Raw genomic sequence first — 18157 nt, 5'->3', positions numbered from 1 at the left:
TAAAATCTCGTAATACATTTATATCAGTTGTGGCGATTCGGAAAATTATCATAAAAAGCGAGAAGTAAAGTTTTCTATATTATTGTTTATCAGTCTCCATACAACGATTCCAACGTTACTACCACGAGCATCTACAATTAACCACGGTTACAGCTACTTCGACTTCCTCTCTATGGGTTTCCTTGAGTTATGACTTTATATTGGAAAATAAAAGTCGCAGGTCGGGACTATAGGGTGGTAGTCTGCACAATCAATGAAGCTTTTATTTACAAATTCGGATCTCATAGGAAAAACCATCCGCTACAATACTAACGAAGAATGGTCCAGTTGTTTAACCGCAGAAAAACGATCAGACTGACTTGTACATTTCTCACCCATTTCTACCTACTGCTAACTTTGCAGCTTCTGCCATCACAACAAATCCTTACAGATCGCTTTTTGTTTTTGGGTGAGAATTTTTGGCACTAGCTTTAAGCTAATCTTTCGCATGTTTAAGTCATAATGTGATATCTTGAGAGTGATTTTTTTTTTGGGGAAATTCAGCTAATCAGACAGCGTACGACTTGTTAGGCATTGAACAAATGAGATCAAAATGAGCAAATGGTGGACACTAGCGTCGGTACGAATCAGAACTCTCTTCGAATACTTGTTTTCATACATCAATTGTAATTAGCGAAGGATATCAGAGCGTTTTAATATGAGTAATATTCGTTAGAACACCTAAACATTTTTAAAAAATACCCACAGAACCTAAACCAAACGTGCTTTTGCCTTTAGATAATCTGGAAGAGACAGCTTTTGTAATAGGCAGATCTGGACAAATCGTTGCCATTACTCGAGTTCACTTAATTTCTGTAATTCTATTTGTTTCTCCAGATGATTTATCTTGATTTTAGGTCTCTTGATTATGTTAAAAATAACGGGTAAAAGTTTGACATTTCGACATATTTCAGTATTTATCAAAATATATATCTACTTGTCTATATATTTCTCTAATTTCCAATTTCTCGTATCTATTTATATCAATTTTTGGAAGATGTAGATGTTTGTCCCACGTAATCACCAGCACAATAATTGCAAGTACCTTTTTTATAATATTATAATATCTTGTTTTATTATAAAATATTTTTATAATGTACTAACTGATCCGGCAAACTTCGTACTGCCTCAATCGATAAATATAAGACCTAAACTTCTGTATAATATAAGGAATTCTTTTTTTATAAGGTTTCAATTTGATATTGACAGACACACACAGTTATGATACAGTCTGTTAATCAATTTTAAGCTTTCTGATAAACTATATTTTTTGTTTTGTGGATCGTAAATAAACAAAAATGACGATTTTCGACTCGCGAACACGCGAAGTTTAATTGTCCATGCGCAAAACAGGGAAACTCCAAGTTAATTCCGCAAACTTTTTTTATTAATTATTTCAGTAAAATCAAAATCAGAATAGATTTGATAAACGCTGAGCGGGTTCTTGTATGTAGGGTAATGATAGAGACACATTTAGAAACATCTTATCGGCTTATGGCTTATTTTGCTGCGACCTTTTCAGATCTCTTATGATCTCAAATTCATCTTATTATTTTTTTAATCAGATCAGCTTGGACACAAAATCTTTTAAGTAGTTCTTTACTAAAGGTTTTACTGTGCCTAATACCAAGAACCGCACGTATATTAAACTGTCGTCAGCTCAACTGACGAAAACGCTCCTCATATGATACTAGACAACCGTCGGATTAGAGAAATAGAACAGGCTATCGGCATATCGAATAAACGCTTTTGTCATGCACTAAATGAAGAATTATATATGACACGATTGCTCATTTTGAACTAAAAGTGCATTCGAATAAAGATTTCCCAGACTTATTGATGAGGTTAAAATAAAATGCGGCAGATTTTTTGCCTCCATTCGCCACTATAGATGAAACCTGGATCTACCACTACACTCTTGAGAAAAGAGAAATGAGAAATTGCAAAAAAAGAATCATAATTGAAGAGAAAGAAATTGCTTCACCATGAGGAGAACGCCATTTCTCACACTTTGGAGATCGCCATGGCTAAATTCAAAATACTAAATACGAATTGTATTTTGAATCGGTTTACCAACCAACATATTCATCAGATCTAGCATTCTACGATTTTTTCCTGTTTAGTAACCTTTAAGTTTCTTTTGTGAAGGAGAAATTTCCATCATACAAGAATATTATCGTATAAGCAAATGCCTATTATGAGGTGAAGAACTTATTATTTGGAAGGGTTTAAAAATTTAGAGAAAATTGAAAAATAAAAATTATCACATTAAAAATGTCTTGTTTTTAAATTAAATCGCAAATTTTTAGATAACCTTCATATTCTTCTACCATCCATCTTACTGATACGCTCGATCCATTCCTTTTATGTAATTAGCATCCAGTTTTGTACCTTGCATCTACCTTCTTATGTTTTCATTTCTCGCTTTGTCCAGGAGAGTTTTTCCAGTTATTCAATGCAGTGCTCTAATTTTGGATGTTTCAAGTAAATTTTTTCTTTTAACTATGTCAGGTCGAGTTAGTCTTAAAATGACCTTGTAGATTTATACATATTGTGTCATTCAAACAGCCTGCTATTCCAGTTGCCTTCGTTGTAGGTTCTCTAACCTCTATTTCAATGTCATATACCCTGATATGTCTATTCCTACATACTCAAATTTCATCTTCTTCTGAATAAGTTTCCCTTATTCATCTAATTTACACCTTAGTAGTATTTTGGATGTTTTCATGCATTTTGTTTTCAGTGATGATATCCACATATCAAATGAATCAACGTTGAATATCTAGGCACAAACTTGGAAGAAATGTTGAAATCAATCTCTGATGTTCGCATTTTTTGTTGAAAAAATTATCAACAAAAAAATTAAAAATTCAGGAACAGATATACTCGCACAGACACGGAGGTTACAACTTTACGGTTTATTGAAATTATGTTTTCTCAGTTAGAAGCTATGTTCAATGAAAGTATAATGTCGTTAAATACTACATCATTGAATAATACACCTTCGAGGTAAACAGGTGTGCGAACAGTTTTTTCTTACAAGTAATTTTGATTAAGGTCGTTATCAATAAACGTTAATAGTGCTGATTATTTTAATGATTACTCCATATTCATTATTTAAGACATATCTCTCATATTTCCTGTTTGATTAAACTAATAATATCGAGCAAACAACCACTTTATTGCACGAACTGCAAAATTATCATCAACTTACATAATACAGTTCCAATTTAATGAAAGTTGAAGTAATTAGAATGAACTGAAACAATTTCCCAATTAGACCAAGTTCGATAATTTAAGAAACCAAAAAAAATGACATAGCATGTAATCCATTGGAAAAGGATGGGAATATGATAAAAATGACAGGAAAAATAAATTACGGGCGATCTTAGTTTGGGAAGTGGGAGAGGGTGAGTTTTTAAAGGTAAAAAATGGTGTATCTTGATTTCCGACAAGTTGTAGGTAATAATAAGATCTACAAATTTTTTATTGACAATTTTTTCCTATAACCCCAAAATTTATGTGAAAAATTTAAATAACGTTTTTGATTTTTTATTCTCATCTTTTTCCAAAAAATTCTTTTTTCTACGAAATTTTGTGAAAACATAGGTTTTTAGTATGTACCAAATACCAATGTTTTTTATGAAAAAGATACAAGTAAAGAAGATATAAAAAATGGATTACGCTTCATCAAGTCTATTTATAAATGTAAAAATGAAAAAATAGCACTGAATCAATTGAGATTTCAAAAATATCATTTGGCGAAAATTAAATCATCTTTCAGTTTGGTATACCTTCTACCCACAGAAGGAGCATCAGAACAACATTGTTAAAAGGCATATTATCAATCTTGATCGGGAAACGAACTGACGGCAACAGATTGGGACTAGAAAAAATATCAACGTTACATTATGCCAAAATTCACAGCAAAGGAATTAATTCCGGAAGTACTGCTTAAAACTATTTGCAGTAGCTGCGAAATTGGACGTAATCAGTTAAAAATGTGACTGTCGAAAACATGGTTTAAAATGTTCAAAGACAAAGAAGGTGATGGGTCTTTCGAAGATCAACTAGAATTGGTTTGTCCAATCTAACGATGAAGAAATATCATCTAATTATTGATTAGAATTCAAGATAAAATTTATAAATAACAAGATTAATGTTTTTAAAAATATTATGATGAATAAAGTATTCAGAATATAGTATCTAAATTCAATAGAACGATTTACAGATATATTTATATTTTATGAGATATTCTATGACATGAATGTAATGAGAATTTAATAGATAAACTTTTTACCTGAAAAAAATTGCAACAATCACAATTTTTTTATGAAATTGTACATAATGATTAAAAAAATTTTTGAATCCAAGTTTTTTTTATTTTTTGCTTTACATGAGAATTTTTTTTTAAACGATAAAAATAAAAAAACAAAAACTTAGTTATTTGAATTTTTAACATTAATTTTGAGGTTATGTGAAAAAATTGGAAATACAAAAGTTGTAGATCTTAAATCTTATTATCAACAACTTTGTTATTAAACTTTTTTCCATAGGAGTTGTAGTTTTACCGGAAATGGAGATAAAGCATTTTTTATCCTTAAAAATTCACCCCTTTCCATTTCCCGGACTCAGATCGCCCGTAATTTATTTTTCCTTCCATTTTTACTATATTCCCTTCTTTTCCAATGAGTTTCATCCTATTATAATTTTTTTCAGTTTTGCCATTTTTGAAGGTTTCGACCCAGGTCTAAATATTTCGTATTAATAAACACGTAGTGGCATATAAAAGGTGAGAGGCTGCAAATATGCAAAAGTTTTACTATAAAGCATTAATTGTTTTGAAATCATATATTTCACCGAATTCGTGACTTGATTATGATATTTATGAAAAATACTGATACTGATAACAGGTTTAGTACGTCGCTGATGTAAAGGTTACGATTTAGTAAACAACATCAAATTCAAATGTTAGTACAGTAAGACCCCGCTTAACGCTGTTTCGGTTTAGCGTTCTTTTATTTCAACTCGGGAATTCCCCGAAATTGTGCGCAGCGCTAGATTTTCAAATAACATATCCAAAACTGTGTTGTACGAACGCATTCGTATCATTTGTTGACATTATTGTAAATATATAAATTCATATATTTCTATAAAGATGAATACATTGACAAATAATATGATCAGTAGTTTTTATCATGACAATAAAAAACAAGATAAAAAGGAAGCAACCAGAAAAAGCACTTTATTGGAAATTAAATTGAAAGTGATTAGAAGATTAGATTCTGGTGAAAGTCAATCTCAAATTAGTGCCGCACTGAATTTGGCAACTTCATCAATAAGGACACTTCTTAAGAATAAGGAAAAACTACTGTCATCGGCAACTTCGTCAAGCTCTGCAACTAGAATTACCCGTTCTAACCTAACCTAATCTAAAATTATAGAGGAAATGGAAAAACAACGGTCTATATGGACTAACGACGAAATTGAATGCAATATGCCATTAAGCCAATCTATCATAATGGAAAAAGCTAGAAGAAGTTTTAGTTAAATTCAGGCTAAGGTAAGTGACTTAAGTGAAACTTTCGTTGCTAATCTAGGATGGCTTAATAGATTTAAACATCGAAATAATCTTCACAGCACAAAGATTACAGGAGAAGCAGCAAGTAGTGATACGAAAGCGGTGCCTGAAGTCCCAGCGACATTAAAAACTATAATTGAACAAGGAAACTATACTCCAGAATTGGTTTTTAATGTTGATCAAACATAACAAACATTTCTATCCCGTGAAGAGAAATGAGCATCTACTGGGTGGTAATGGAAGCGGATATCTCAAATTAAGACCACTATTAATTTACCACTCCAAAAATCCAAGAGCGATGAAAGGCATATCTTAATCGATTTTGCCTGGGATTTGGGAGTTTAATAAAAACATGGGTAACTATGAAAATTTTCCAGGATTGGATCACTTTTTTACCCGTCTGTTGAACGTTATTGCGAAATTAAAAAGAGCACTACTATTGATAATGCACCCATCAAATTTATCAGACTTAAAAACATGAATTCAAATCGAAGTGGTTTTATTGCCGCCTAAGACAACTCCCTTAATCCAACCAATGGACCAAGGCGTTATATTCAATTTTAAGGCTTATTACTTGTGGCGAACATGATGTTGGAAGAAACAGACGGAGAAGAGAAGAAATCGGTGAGAGAATTTTGGAAAAATTATAACACCATGAATACTGTAGAAAACATAAACCTTTCTTGGAATGAGACAACAGAAAGATTTTTGAATGGAGTATGAAAGAACATTTAGGCAGCTTTAAGTTAGAGCGAAGACATTGGACACTCTGTCGATATGGATGAAATTGTAGAAGAAATAATGGAATTAGCGAAACAAACCGGTTTAGATGAGGTAAATGTGGAAGACGACGATGAAATAGTTCAAGATGAGCTCAAGGAATTAATTGAGCAAGAACAAAACCAAAATATTGATTGTAGTGATTTTGAAGAAGAGCAAAAAGAACTTTCTGGTGTTTGTAAAAAGAAGTTTGACCACTATAACTGAAATTATGAAGTATATTCATTTTTATTATGTTTTTATTTTTGTGAGAAGTAAATGTTTGGTTTTATTTTATTAAAAAAAAAACATTATTAAATTTAATAGCTAACCATTTCTATCCATCTTCCAATAACCCCATTATTAAAATTTTGAGATAGCTTCGATTAGAGCGGTTTCACATATCGCTTTACTTTGATGGAACATATGCACCACATTAAGTGGGGTCGTACTGTACCACTATAAACGTTCAAAGTAAATATCGCAGTGACGGAAAAATTATTTATTTATTTTGACGTTTGTGTCAAATCACCTTTACTTCCAATTTGTTTTTGTAAAAATACACATTTAAACAATTAAGTTTGAATCTCCAGTTTTTTTAGTTGCTTTATCAAATTTGATTTCACAAGATATTTGAAATTATTACATTATTAATCATATCGGAAGTAAGTACACGTGTAAGAATTACTTTATTGTTGTTTAATGATACATATACTGACAGAATGTCTCATATTCTCAAGTCTGCAGTTGATAACGATATCAGTAAGAGAATGATTCAAAATTCGGTTAACATTTGTTGACAGATTAGGATACTGTCAGGCAGCCGCAAATTTTTACTTTGTACAACTACTGTAAATGAATATTTAACTTTCAATTATTGTTCATTTTGCAACAAATGAATACCAAACCATAACAATGAATTCGATTTTAAACCCCAAATCCGGTGTTCTACCCATTTTGCCCGACCCTGTATATTATAAAATTTAATAACTACGCTATCGATAAAAATTCACTTTTATTCCATAATAAAATTTCAATTAGCTATTTATAACCATTTTTGCAGTATAAAATTTGAAAATTGTAATATTAAAGATATAGCACGTAGTTTTATTGTTGCGACAAATTAAATATAAACGAGGAAAATTCATATTTTATATTTACTGGTTTTCGATGGTAAAAAAAACACTCAAATTAAAATTCGCGTCAATAATCCCTTAGAAACTTCAAATCATTTAATCTCTTCATAACAAAAGCGAGTTGTCGGCAACAAAATAATTTTTTTCATATGTGCAAAGTAATTTTTGAAAACTTTAATAATCTATATAGATTATTTAAAAATCTCTCATTATATTGTCTTTGGATCAACATTGATTAAATACGATGAAATGTCACTTTCTTCTATTCTGCGACGTCAAATATGTCTTTAGTAGTCACCCATCGTTGCTTGTTCCGAATCATTTTCCATATCGAATTTCAACCGTTTTAATGATATCTTTACCCTTGTTCGTGACTATTACAATGCCAAGATTCTTTACAAAGGAATCTAAATGCAGAGGTCTACCTAAGTGAGGCAGCGCTCTCAAATAATCGCAAGTCGACAAGTCCATCAACGCTCGTAAGTCTGGCTAAGCTGCCAAAAAAATTAAAACGAAGCTTGTTCGTCATTCAGTTGTGTCTGTGTCATCATTACACGTGCTTGTTAAGAAAACGCGTTTTAAGAATAAATAACTGATACAAGTTCACGCTTTAAAAAAGAGTTTTCTCGTTACATCGTATCTGCCTACGAACGTGGATTAAGAAACTATGTTTACCTAATTTCAACAATAATTTCCGAACTCGCCGCTACCAAATCGGTCAATAGTGTGGAAGACGTACCAGAAATTCTTAAAAACGGACACTGTTGCCGACGCGCCGCATTCTGGACGACCGTCTAAACTAACAACTAACTATGCGTTGGCGCTGGCATTAGTTGATCGTAGATTGGAATTGGATAACGATCCAACACTTGCGAGCATCCGTCATTTTATGCAGCCCCAATTCGATATATAGTGATGGAAAAGAACTTTTCCGTTGTCATGAGAAGAGTGTATTTAACATTGCTAGTTCCGGGCTAAAAAAGTCCTTTTGGTAATACCTTACCCCAGATCCCTCACCAAGTCATTGAGTTCATTTTATCGAATATAATGAGATCTTTAGCTGGGTCTTAGGGATAATCGCCGCTCTACTGTAATGTAAAAAGTGTGTGGAAATTGGAACTCCGTGTGCCCGTTAGTTTTGGAGGCCACATACGCGAAATCATATTGAGTGTTGATGACAAAAAATTATCTTTAAAATAAACAAAGTAACCAATATTACAAAATTGGAAATTATAATTCGAATCTCTATGCTTCTAGGAAAATACCATTTAAACATGATTTGAAAAGAAAACTGGCTATTTTCGTATTTTCTATTTATAACTTGGAAATTGATTGAATGAGCTCAATGACATCAATCAATACTTTGTACGAAATTGAAATGAACCATCGCTCGAACTAGTCGGATAATGGAAGGCGTAGATAAACGGGAAATTGATATGTGTATTCAACTAATTAGTATTGTGAAAGTTATCTTATTTCTAAAACAGTTTCGATTTTGTCAATTGCACAACAATAACAATGTGTCGTATTTAAGAAGACACCTCCATATTTTCGTCTCATTTTTAAAGATGCCATTAGAGATATCGAACAGTTATTCAGCATATTATTTCAACCCCTTATATCTTGATAAAACTCACTTTTTCAGTATTTTGATCTATACACTCAATTATTTCGATTTTTTCTATTTAATTTGTTACTTAGTGTACCTTCATATATAATAATTTGACAAATTGACAATTTACAATGCAGCACAATGCCCCGTTTGGAGGACTTATTTAAAGGAACTGTTGCGATGATCCAAAACGATGTAGTAGACGACAAAATTCTATTGAGAAAAAAGTTGATAAACTGGCAGAAGTCATAGTAAATCCTACTTGCATCTATTTCTAAGTCAGTCAAGGTACAGTACATAAGTATTGAAAAAACGTAAAAATTAAAAATACCGAAGGCTCGCCTTCCTCGGCAAAATAATTTTCAGTAACCCATCGTACAGAATGTTCCATATAAGAGGCCCTAGTATTGAGCCTTGGGGTACCCCTCCAGTGATTTTCTACTTCTTGGAGCCGATCTCTATAACGTACATGGGGATTCTGTCGGTGAAGTAGGAAGCTACCATCCTTGCAGGTATCCTGACACGCACATAGTTGAAGAGTCTCCATAATGCGATCCCATTAAAGGCGTTCTTTTTGACTGAAGACTGGAGCCTTGTGAAACTTTGTATTAGTGACGTTACAGCAAAGTATGTGAGTATGCGATTAACGCAGCACATACTTAATTGCATGAGAAGTTGAATGTTTGAACAGGTATAGCTTACATAAATCCAGCATATTTATGTTAAGAATTTTAAAGTGCTATATAACAAAACATTCCACGTGATTTATTCGTTATAAATCCGTCGTAGTAAAAACAACGCCTCTCCGAGTTATCTTTAAAAAACTTGTTTTTGTAGGACAAAAATTATTTTTTTTAGGAAATGGTCAGTTATTTTTATTGAGAGTGCATCAAAAAATTACACCTATTCAAATGAGAAAAAAGAATATTTATTCCATGCAACGCTGATAGTTTGGCAATTAGTGAAAAACAACTAATTTCTGCTGTCAGCACTGCTGGTACGTGCAGGACAGCGCCTTGAAACCCCTTCGGCACCGCGGATGCCTAGTATTCAGTTTCTTGTTGCACAATTCAATATAATAGTTTTGAATAAACTAAATCGATGATTATTATTGTCGCCGGTCTCCTAATGAATTCTCCTTTGCTTACTTTACAAATTACATTTTTCCCTGACGCTTTTTCAATACGAGCCAAGAGTTATCACACAATTAAAAACAATATCTGATATATGCTGCACTTGGTTACGCCCGACCCCATATCAGCAGAGTTGACAGCAAAAAATAGTTTTATTTATTTGGAAAAACATGGACGTTTCACTTGAAATATTTTTTTTGTCTGTGCGAGGATTATAAAAGCGTAAAATGCAATAGAACCTAATATTTTTAAGATAATCTATATTAATTCGGTAATTTAGAAATAGCATTCCAACAGAATGGGATTCCTTCTCACGATTACAATGCATAAAGGCGATATTTGGTTCAGTAATATTGAGATAGAGGAATTGGACAACGAGGTTCAGTGGAATTACAAACTAGATCACTGTACCTGTATTTTTTGAGAGGGAATTTTAAATCGCCACTGCAGTAAAGACCCATTCACTTGTTGGGTGCTGAAGAATATGTCCTGACATAGTCACTTGGCTGAATTAGCTAACCCAGCTTCACATAAACTTGGAGCCCTCTTCAAGACCAAAAAGCAACAGCTTTCAACCTTCTATAAAATCAAAATTCGTCCATCTTCGGAGTATTGCCTGCAAATTTGAAGCTCGGCTCCCAAGCATACTCTCTGGATGCTCGAATCAAAACAGAAGAGATCAATTCGACTTATAGGCGTTCCAGAGTTGACCAGAAACTTGGACAGCTCAGATTATAGAAGCTGTCCTATATAATTCCACCTATATCAGTATTTGCAAGGCCTACTCGACAAGCTTACGTGGCTCATGAACACCGAGTTAGCATGCAGACGCCCAGAACGTCAAATTGTCGGAACAGCTTTCTGTTGAGAAGTGCAAGCCTGCGGAATCAGCTACCAAAACAGGTCTTTCCCGAACACTACCACCTACAGGCACCACTCGAACTTCTGTCCTTCTTACATAAAAAAGAACCTGCAGTATTGAAATTTTTAACAACGTATCGTTTCAGAATGTAAAGCCATTTAACATAGGATCAAAATAAGATATTTCATTATCAGAACGTAAATGGAGGAGCTCAATTCGAACAATTATTATCATAGATTTTTCTATATGTCATTATTAAATTAATATTAAATATCAAATACAAGCACTGAAAAGGTTTTATCAAAATATTTGAAAAGAGGTATTATTTATCAATCAAATTATTGGTCTTCAAGACCTTGTAACATGTACATTATAAACGCTCTGTAACTGAAACCACTAGCGCATTGTAATGGTCTATCAGTAGAATCAAACTTATTTCTACTTAATAAAAATACAGTTTAACAGGAAGTTTACGTGGGACGAACATATTTAATGTCAAATTCCACATTAGACCAAATACAAAATAAAATGTGGGTACTACTATTGTGGATATTGACTAATTAATTTTATACTGACAGATTTAAATCACAGCTACCAAACTTTGATAAAAATAAACACTCAGTTGTACTCACCTAATAGGATCCATACTGGCGTGGATTTAATTTGTATAACAGTTAAGTGGTGCTGAGGAGGAGAACTGAAATAAAAATTTTACAATTAATAGAACAGACTGATAAAATAATATTTTTTTGACGTCAATTTTTTAACAATCTTTCAAAAGTTATTAAAAAAACTAATTTTAAAACAGAAGAGACCTAAAATCAAGAACATTTAATAGCATGAATAATTTTTTGTGTGGTCTAAGGTTTCATAGTTAATTATAATATACATGGTACTGAGTTCAAATATCTATAAATTACTTTTTTCAGTTCATTTTGGTTCTCGAAATGTACCATTGAAGTAAACAATTTTTTATAAAAGTTTCCGAAAGTTTTTTGTTAAAGCACTCATAATTCCTAATGTTTCTTCTCAAATGAAATTAGCTTTATGTCAATAAAATCAATTCATAACTTTTGATTTTATTCACAACTGGGTGATATCAAGTCATATACATTTTTTTGTGTTTCATAGTTTTCTATATTTTGAATGTACAGGATCTTCCAGTTCTAAATTTCATTTCATTTCATTTTAGTTTGTGCCCTTTTTATGTATAGATGTGATATAAGCAGTTTACCGGTCTTCGAGTATATTTTCACAATCTATATATTTTGTAAAAATTTAAGCTAATGATTCGAAGAGTTTGCTTTGCTTTTTTCCATTTTTTATTAGCTCAGCAATATCTCTCCTGGACCCACGGCTTGGTTCGGCTTGTATAATGAAATTTTATTGTGTTTGTATCTTTATTTAGTTATTTTTATGTTTGTTTTTTAGTTTTTACAAGCTTTTATCTACAAATTGTAACAATTTTTTGACAATTAAGCATCTCTCTCTCCCTCCAATTTTTCTGTTGCTTCACTGTATTCATAACTACTGTTGAATCTATGTGTATCTACTCTCCTTCAATTTGTATGTATGTATGTGTTCGATGACTATATTCAGGTCTATCCTCGGTCAGTAGTGTATTATAATGCTGAGCCAATTCATGTGCAGGTATTAGCTGTAGTAACGTATAGTCGCATATCTGCGACAATGTAAATCGGAAGTAAAGTGAAATATTCAACTAGTTGACTTTACTTAAAGCAAAAATTTGTATTACTTTGAATTTATTAAATTATGTAGTTATCTATTATTCAGTTCTTAATTTTGAGAGCTCTACAGCACTGCAGCTCGTATGTACTAACCGCTTTTACCCCCGTGTTTTCAATATCTTGGTCTTCCTTATTCCTCACTGTAATGAATTTGGAATTGATAGTTTTTCTTCTCCATAATTTCGAGCGATCTCTACATAGGATTTTAATAAACTCAATATTAGAAAATAAATTTTTGCTTCAGCTATCTTTGCCCTAACAATATCCGAATCAACCGTCTTAGGATAATCTAATTTTTTTTTACATTATGGCGCAAAAAGATTCAAGCTTTTCTTCAAAGGCTAAATTTGTTTTTCATCAAAACTGTCGATATATTTGGCCATATTATCTTCTTGTAAAAATTACTGTTTCATCTCTTAAATCTGTGTTTTTACTATTAAAAATTTATTAAAACATTGTTATCGCTACAAAATTTTGATAACGAGTGTTTGGGCATGTATATAATCATTTGTCTAGCAAATAATTTGATAGGAAATTTCATTTTTATAGCGTGCGATAAAAATTAAATTAATTGCTACAGTATTATCGGTACAATAAGTACCTTTCGCGAAGATGATAACTCGGTCGTCGAACTCTCTATTAGATAATTTTTTTTATTTTTACAGGTCTAACTTTTGTAATAAGAATAAAATCAACAATAAAAATTTCATATCCTACCTCCAGCTACTGTGTAATATGAGAAATTAAAAAAAAAACGGGTAAATTTTATTTTCAGACATTTTGCATGCGTATTTGTACCTTTCGTGATATAATTTCCTATCAGGAAAAGATGTTATCCTTAGAATCTTGAATAGGACATTGTACCTACATTGACACACTAATTTCATGTAATTTAATTCTCTTTACAGAAAACAACGTCCTAAACATAATATTGTCTGTACTGGACTGCATCAGTGTAAATCTATCTCTATATTGGAAAAACGTTAAAAAGTGCCCAACTGTGTACGACACATAATAGTCTAAAAACCTTCCTGAATAGCGGTGGTGTAAACAAATAATATGGTTGTTCATATACACAGATCATTATTCTTACTTCTACCTTCCAAAGTTTTTTAACACAATCTTTTCTTCACTTTGTTTAGATGTTTGTTTGTTCATATTAGTCGTAATAATTAATTAAAATAAGTACTATAATTACCACGTAAAGTTAAATATTTTTGCACTTGACAATACATAGCTTATATTAATTTTACTTTGATATCTTTCTTTCCCAATAAAATTTCAATTAAGTACGTTAAAATGCAAAAGCTGAGTTAGCTGGCGTGAGGATAAACATTTAATTTAAAGTTCGATTAACGAGTATAGGTAAATATCAGTTCTATTAATGAAAATTAATGAGGTTTTCCAGCAATGTAACTTAGGTATTAAAATCTCTGGCTATCCTTCCTTGTGTTCAGACAATCTGGACGATCTATTTTGATAGATTCTCGAATAATAATGGACTTGAGAGAGCAAAGTAGGGCCTTAGTTATGGTTCTATTATGTGTCCGGTATGGACACGATGTTCCGTAAGGGTGGAGGAAATATCGAAATTAGTGACAGACAACAAGTGTTCCTTTGTCCTAACGGAAATACGTCTCCACCCTTGCCCAACGTCGTGTCCACACCGGACACACAGTCGATTTCAACAGAATCAAAACTGTGCAGGGTTATAAGTGATGCTGTTAAATGGAGAAACTTCCAGACTACCTAAACACAAGGGACGATAGCTAGAGATTACTGTCAACGCGAAAATACCTTCTTCATTAACTTCTTTCTAATACCACCTTGTAACATTTTTCCTAAAGACCTGCCGAGGAAACGAACTCCACATTTATTACCCCTCCCGTCAATAATATACTTCCCACGCGCGCCAAAAAAAGAAAACCCTCCAATAGGTCCCCTATAATTACAAGATCCAGGCGGCTAGCTCACCAGTTAGCTCGAGACCAACAGGGATTGTGTTAGTGTCCACGGTGTTCCCTATGGTAAGCATATTACTTTTTATTTCTACTTTAATCATATCATATTTTTTTCAGTTTTTTATTTCCTCGGTAAAATTAATTCCAAGGAGTGGGCAGATTGAGGCTTTGGAATCAACCAAAAAGGGGTGATTATTTTCGTGGAGTAGGCACTTCTTACTGACGAACGAAAGGTAAACACAATAAGCAACATAGTTGTTCGTTTTGACTCGTTTCTTCTGGTGAGTCAATCCAAGATCTATTCATTATCCTTTTTTTAAGTAAAGTTTCTTATTTTTTCCGCTATTTTCTCTGTCCTGTCCTATTTTATTCAGAACATTTGTTAATTGACTTTCTCATTGGCTTTTCGACCTTCCTCTGGGACGGTTTCCTAAGGGCTTCCATTCTGTTATTCTTATGACTTCACTATTATTTTTCAATCGTATTATGTATTCTAGCCAGCATATTCACTGCAATTTTATAAATCTGGTGATAGTTTCTTTATTAACGATTTCTCTAATTTCTCTATATTGTCCATATATTCTTCGTATCATTTTTCTTTCGAGGGTGTTAAGTTTTTCAAGGCCGGAATTTATGGTGTATTCGGTGGTATGCGTGGATCCTTTGAGTGATTTCGTCTCCTCGTTCATTTTGGTTGTTAACTGTTACTTCCAAGTATTTAAATTGTTAACTTTCTTGAACATATATTTCCTATCACTATATTCTTATACTTAGTCCATTTTGCTTTCTTTTCAATTCCATATACTTAGTACTGAATACACTGTTTACACCACCACTCACACAAGACTATCTGACGCGCGTTTCGATAACCAAGTTATCGTCTTCAAAGACTAAAGGTAAAAATGGTAACTATCCATAATTTTCCATATGTGAACTTCATATATGGATAGTTTGAGTTGAGTTCCAACATGAATTCGTCTACGTTAGCCTTCTTCGTATTGAATATGAAGAAGGCGTTAATCAATCGGCATAGGTTTAAGAAATCTCTATGTGAAACCACTTTTTTCCAAACCCAAAATAAAAAACAAGAAAAATTCTCTTTATACAAAGGAACTGGAAAGAATATTTAGCAGAGTAGGTTTTAAATTGGTTTATAAATCCAACAATACATTAAAACATTTGTTGGACAATCGTAAGGATGAAATACGAAATTTGAAATAGAATGGTATATATTGAATTAGCTGTGGTGAATCTGTCGGAAAGTATATTGGGCAGACTAAGAGATTCGTTATTGTCGGGTTTAAAGAGCACTTAGCTCATTTGAAAAATGAATGGACCGGAAAATCAGGTAATGCTAATCACGCTCCCAATCACAATCATGACACAAATATTAATAATGTAAAATTGTAAAAAAATATATCCAATAATAACTTGTTGGATGCATTCGAAAGCATAGAAATTGCTAGATGTAAGAGTAACTTAAATAGTGGCAAAGGGTCAATTCCTCACAGACCACTCTATAGTTTAGTAGTCAAGGAATGAATGTGAAGATTCCCGCCAAGTAATTTAATCCCGCTGGAAACACTTTTCGCGGGAGAAGGTTTATTTGTGGGAAAATTTAGTATAAAACAGGTAAGTCAAGTCATTAGATTTAAGTTTACTTTCAGTCTCTGAATACGATAACTTGGTTATCGAAGCGCGTGTCAGACAGTGTAATTGTAAGTGTTGGTGTAAACAGTGTATTCGGTTTCGGTATGAATATCGCCAACGGTCTAGAAATTCAAACTCAACTATATACTTAGTGTTCCCTCCATTTAGTTCTAGTACTCTTTTACTAGCTTCCTATTCGATTCAAGAATGTTTTCTTTGGGCCCTTTACACTTCTCGTTATTATCGCCTGATCATCTGCGTATGCCAATATTTGGACGTCTAATTATACCTGTCAGAGTGCAGTCTTTTATTACTCTATCTAGTGCTGTATTAAACAGAGGTTTTGATGGTTCATTTCTCTGTCTGACTCCACGATTTATATCAAATGCTTTAGTTTTTCCTTCCCTCTTAATTATTCTGGTGAGCTCTATTAATGTTTTTGGGACCTGCAATTTTGATATGTTTTTTAATAGTATGTCTCTTTTCAGACTGTCGTAGGCTTGTTTAAAGTCTATAAATAGAGTGTGGATATTTGATATCTTGATCGTAATATTTTTCTATAATTTTATTTAAAATATGAATAGCATCTATTGTTGAAATCCCGGGTCTAAGTCCATATTGACATTCTTTAAGATGAGTTTTTTAATCTTGTATAAACGATGGAAGTAAAAATCTTGTAGACTGTATTTAGTACATTTTTGGGTTTCCTCTTTTGAATATGGGCCATATGTCTCTTTTGCATAGATCTGGCATTAGTTTGGTTTCCAGACTAGTTCTGTTAAATGGTGTAGACTATTTAGTAGTTCATTTCCCTCGTATTTTACCATCTCATTGACTCTACTTCGTCCTTGAAAAACTCTTCTGCGTTCAAATTATTTTCGCCTTATATATTTTTAAAATGTTGTTCCCACGCCCTGCTATCTGCCTGCAATGTAGCTTCTTTTCTATTTTGATGTTTAATATATTGGTAAATATTTTTGTTGTTTCTATTATTCTTTTCTAATTTTTTGATTATTTTATTGATCCACACTTTTTTATTACTTTTGTTTAACTTTGCGCTTCTTTATTCAGGACGTTGTACCTGCCTACTCCTCGTTCAGAATTAATTAAGAGTTCAATATTTTACAATGCAACAAAAATGCACAATCACTTGCCAATTTTATTGAAATCAAATCGATACCATCTTTTCCTGCATTTCGCAATAATTTGAGGGCATATTTACTGGAACGTGCCTTTTACTCTGTAAACGACTTCTATTCTAATAATATTGAAATCTGGGCATGCTGCATACTGGTTTAATCTTTGCTATGGACTTATATACGACTTCTCTCTCTATTCTATTCTATATTTTTCATAATTTTCCATTTCTTTTGTCGCTAGCCATGTTACTCTTGCCATTTTCTTTTCACTTATAGCTTTTTCGCAATCGCAAACCATTGATTTTTCTCTTTTTTACTATTTTTAATACTTTTTATATAGTGTTATTTTCATATATTCTTTACAGATAGTAGATAACCCCTTGTTATGTTTTAGGTGAAAATTTTGTTTTAGAAGAAAAAACTATTTGATAAAATTGTTTTATACCAATTTCACACTTTGGTTTGTTTAGAATTGTATCTATTGAAGATGTATAAAAGTGTAAAAATGCGTACGTTATCATGTTACTGTATGTGTAT

The 18157-nt window shown here is 32.3% G+C and overlaps 1 protein-coding gene across 4 annotated transcripts in view; it reads right to left on the bottom strand.

The window, feature by feature from the left end:
- The window catches only part of LOC130447227 (facilitated trehalose transporter Tret1-like), a 103577-nt gene that overhangs the window by 27997 nt on the left and 57423 nt on the right, over positions 1–18157 (bottom strand). For 3 of the 4 annotated variants that reach the window (XM_056783931.1, XM_056783932.1, XM_056783929.1), the window contains one exon: positions 11755–11819. In XM_056783931.1, coding sequence (XP_056639909.1) covers positions 11755–11768 — 14 coding nt within the window. In that variant the 5' untranslated portion in view covers positions 11769–11819. Of the gene's footprint in view, positions 1–11754; positions 11853–18157 lie in introns of all 4 variants that reach the window. The other variant, XM_056783930.1, reaches the window with a different exon arrangement.

This window comes from Diorhabda sublineata, chromosome 8 (assembly GCF_026230105.1).
Source record: "Diorhabda sublineata isolate icDioSubl1.1 chromosome 8, icDioSubl1.1, whole genome shotgun sequence".
Classification (NCBI taxonomy): Eukaryota; Metazoa; Arthropoda; class Insecta; order Coleoptera; family Chrysomelidae; genus Diorhabda; species Diorhabda sublineata.
Note: the sequence above shows the minus strand (reverse complement) of the source record. Positions and strands in the feature narration are given on the sequence as shown.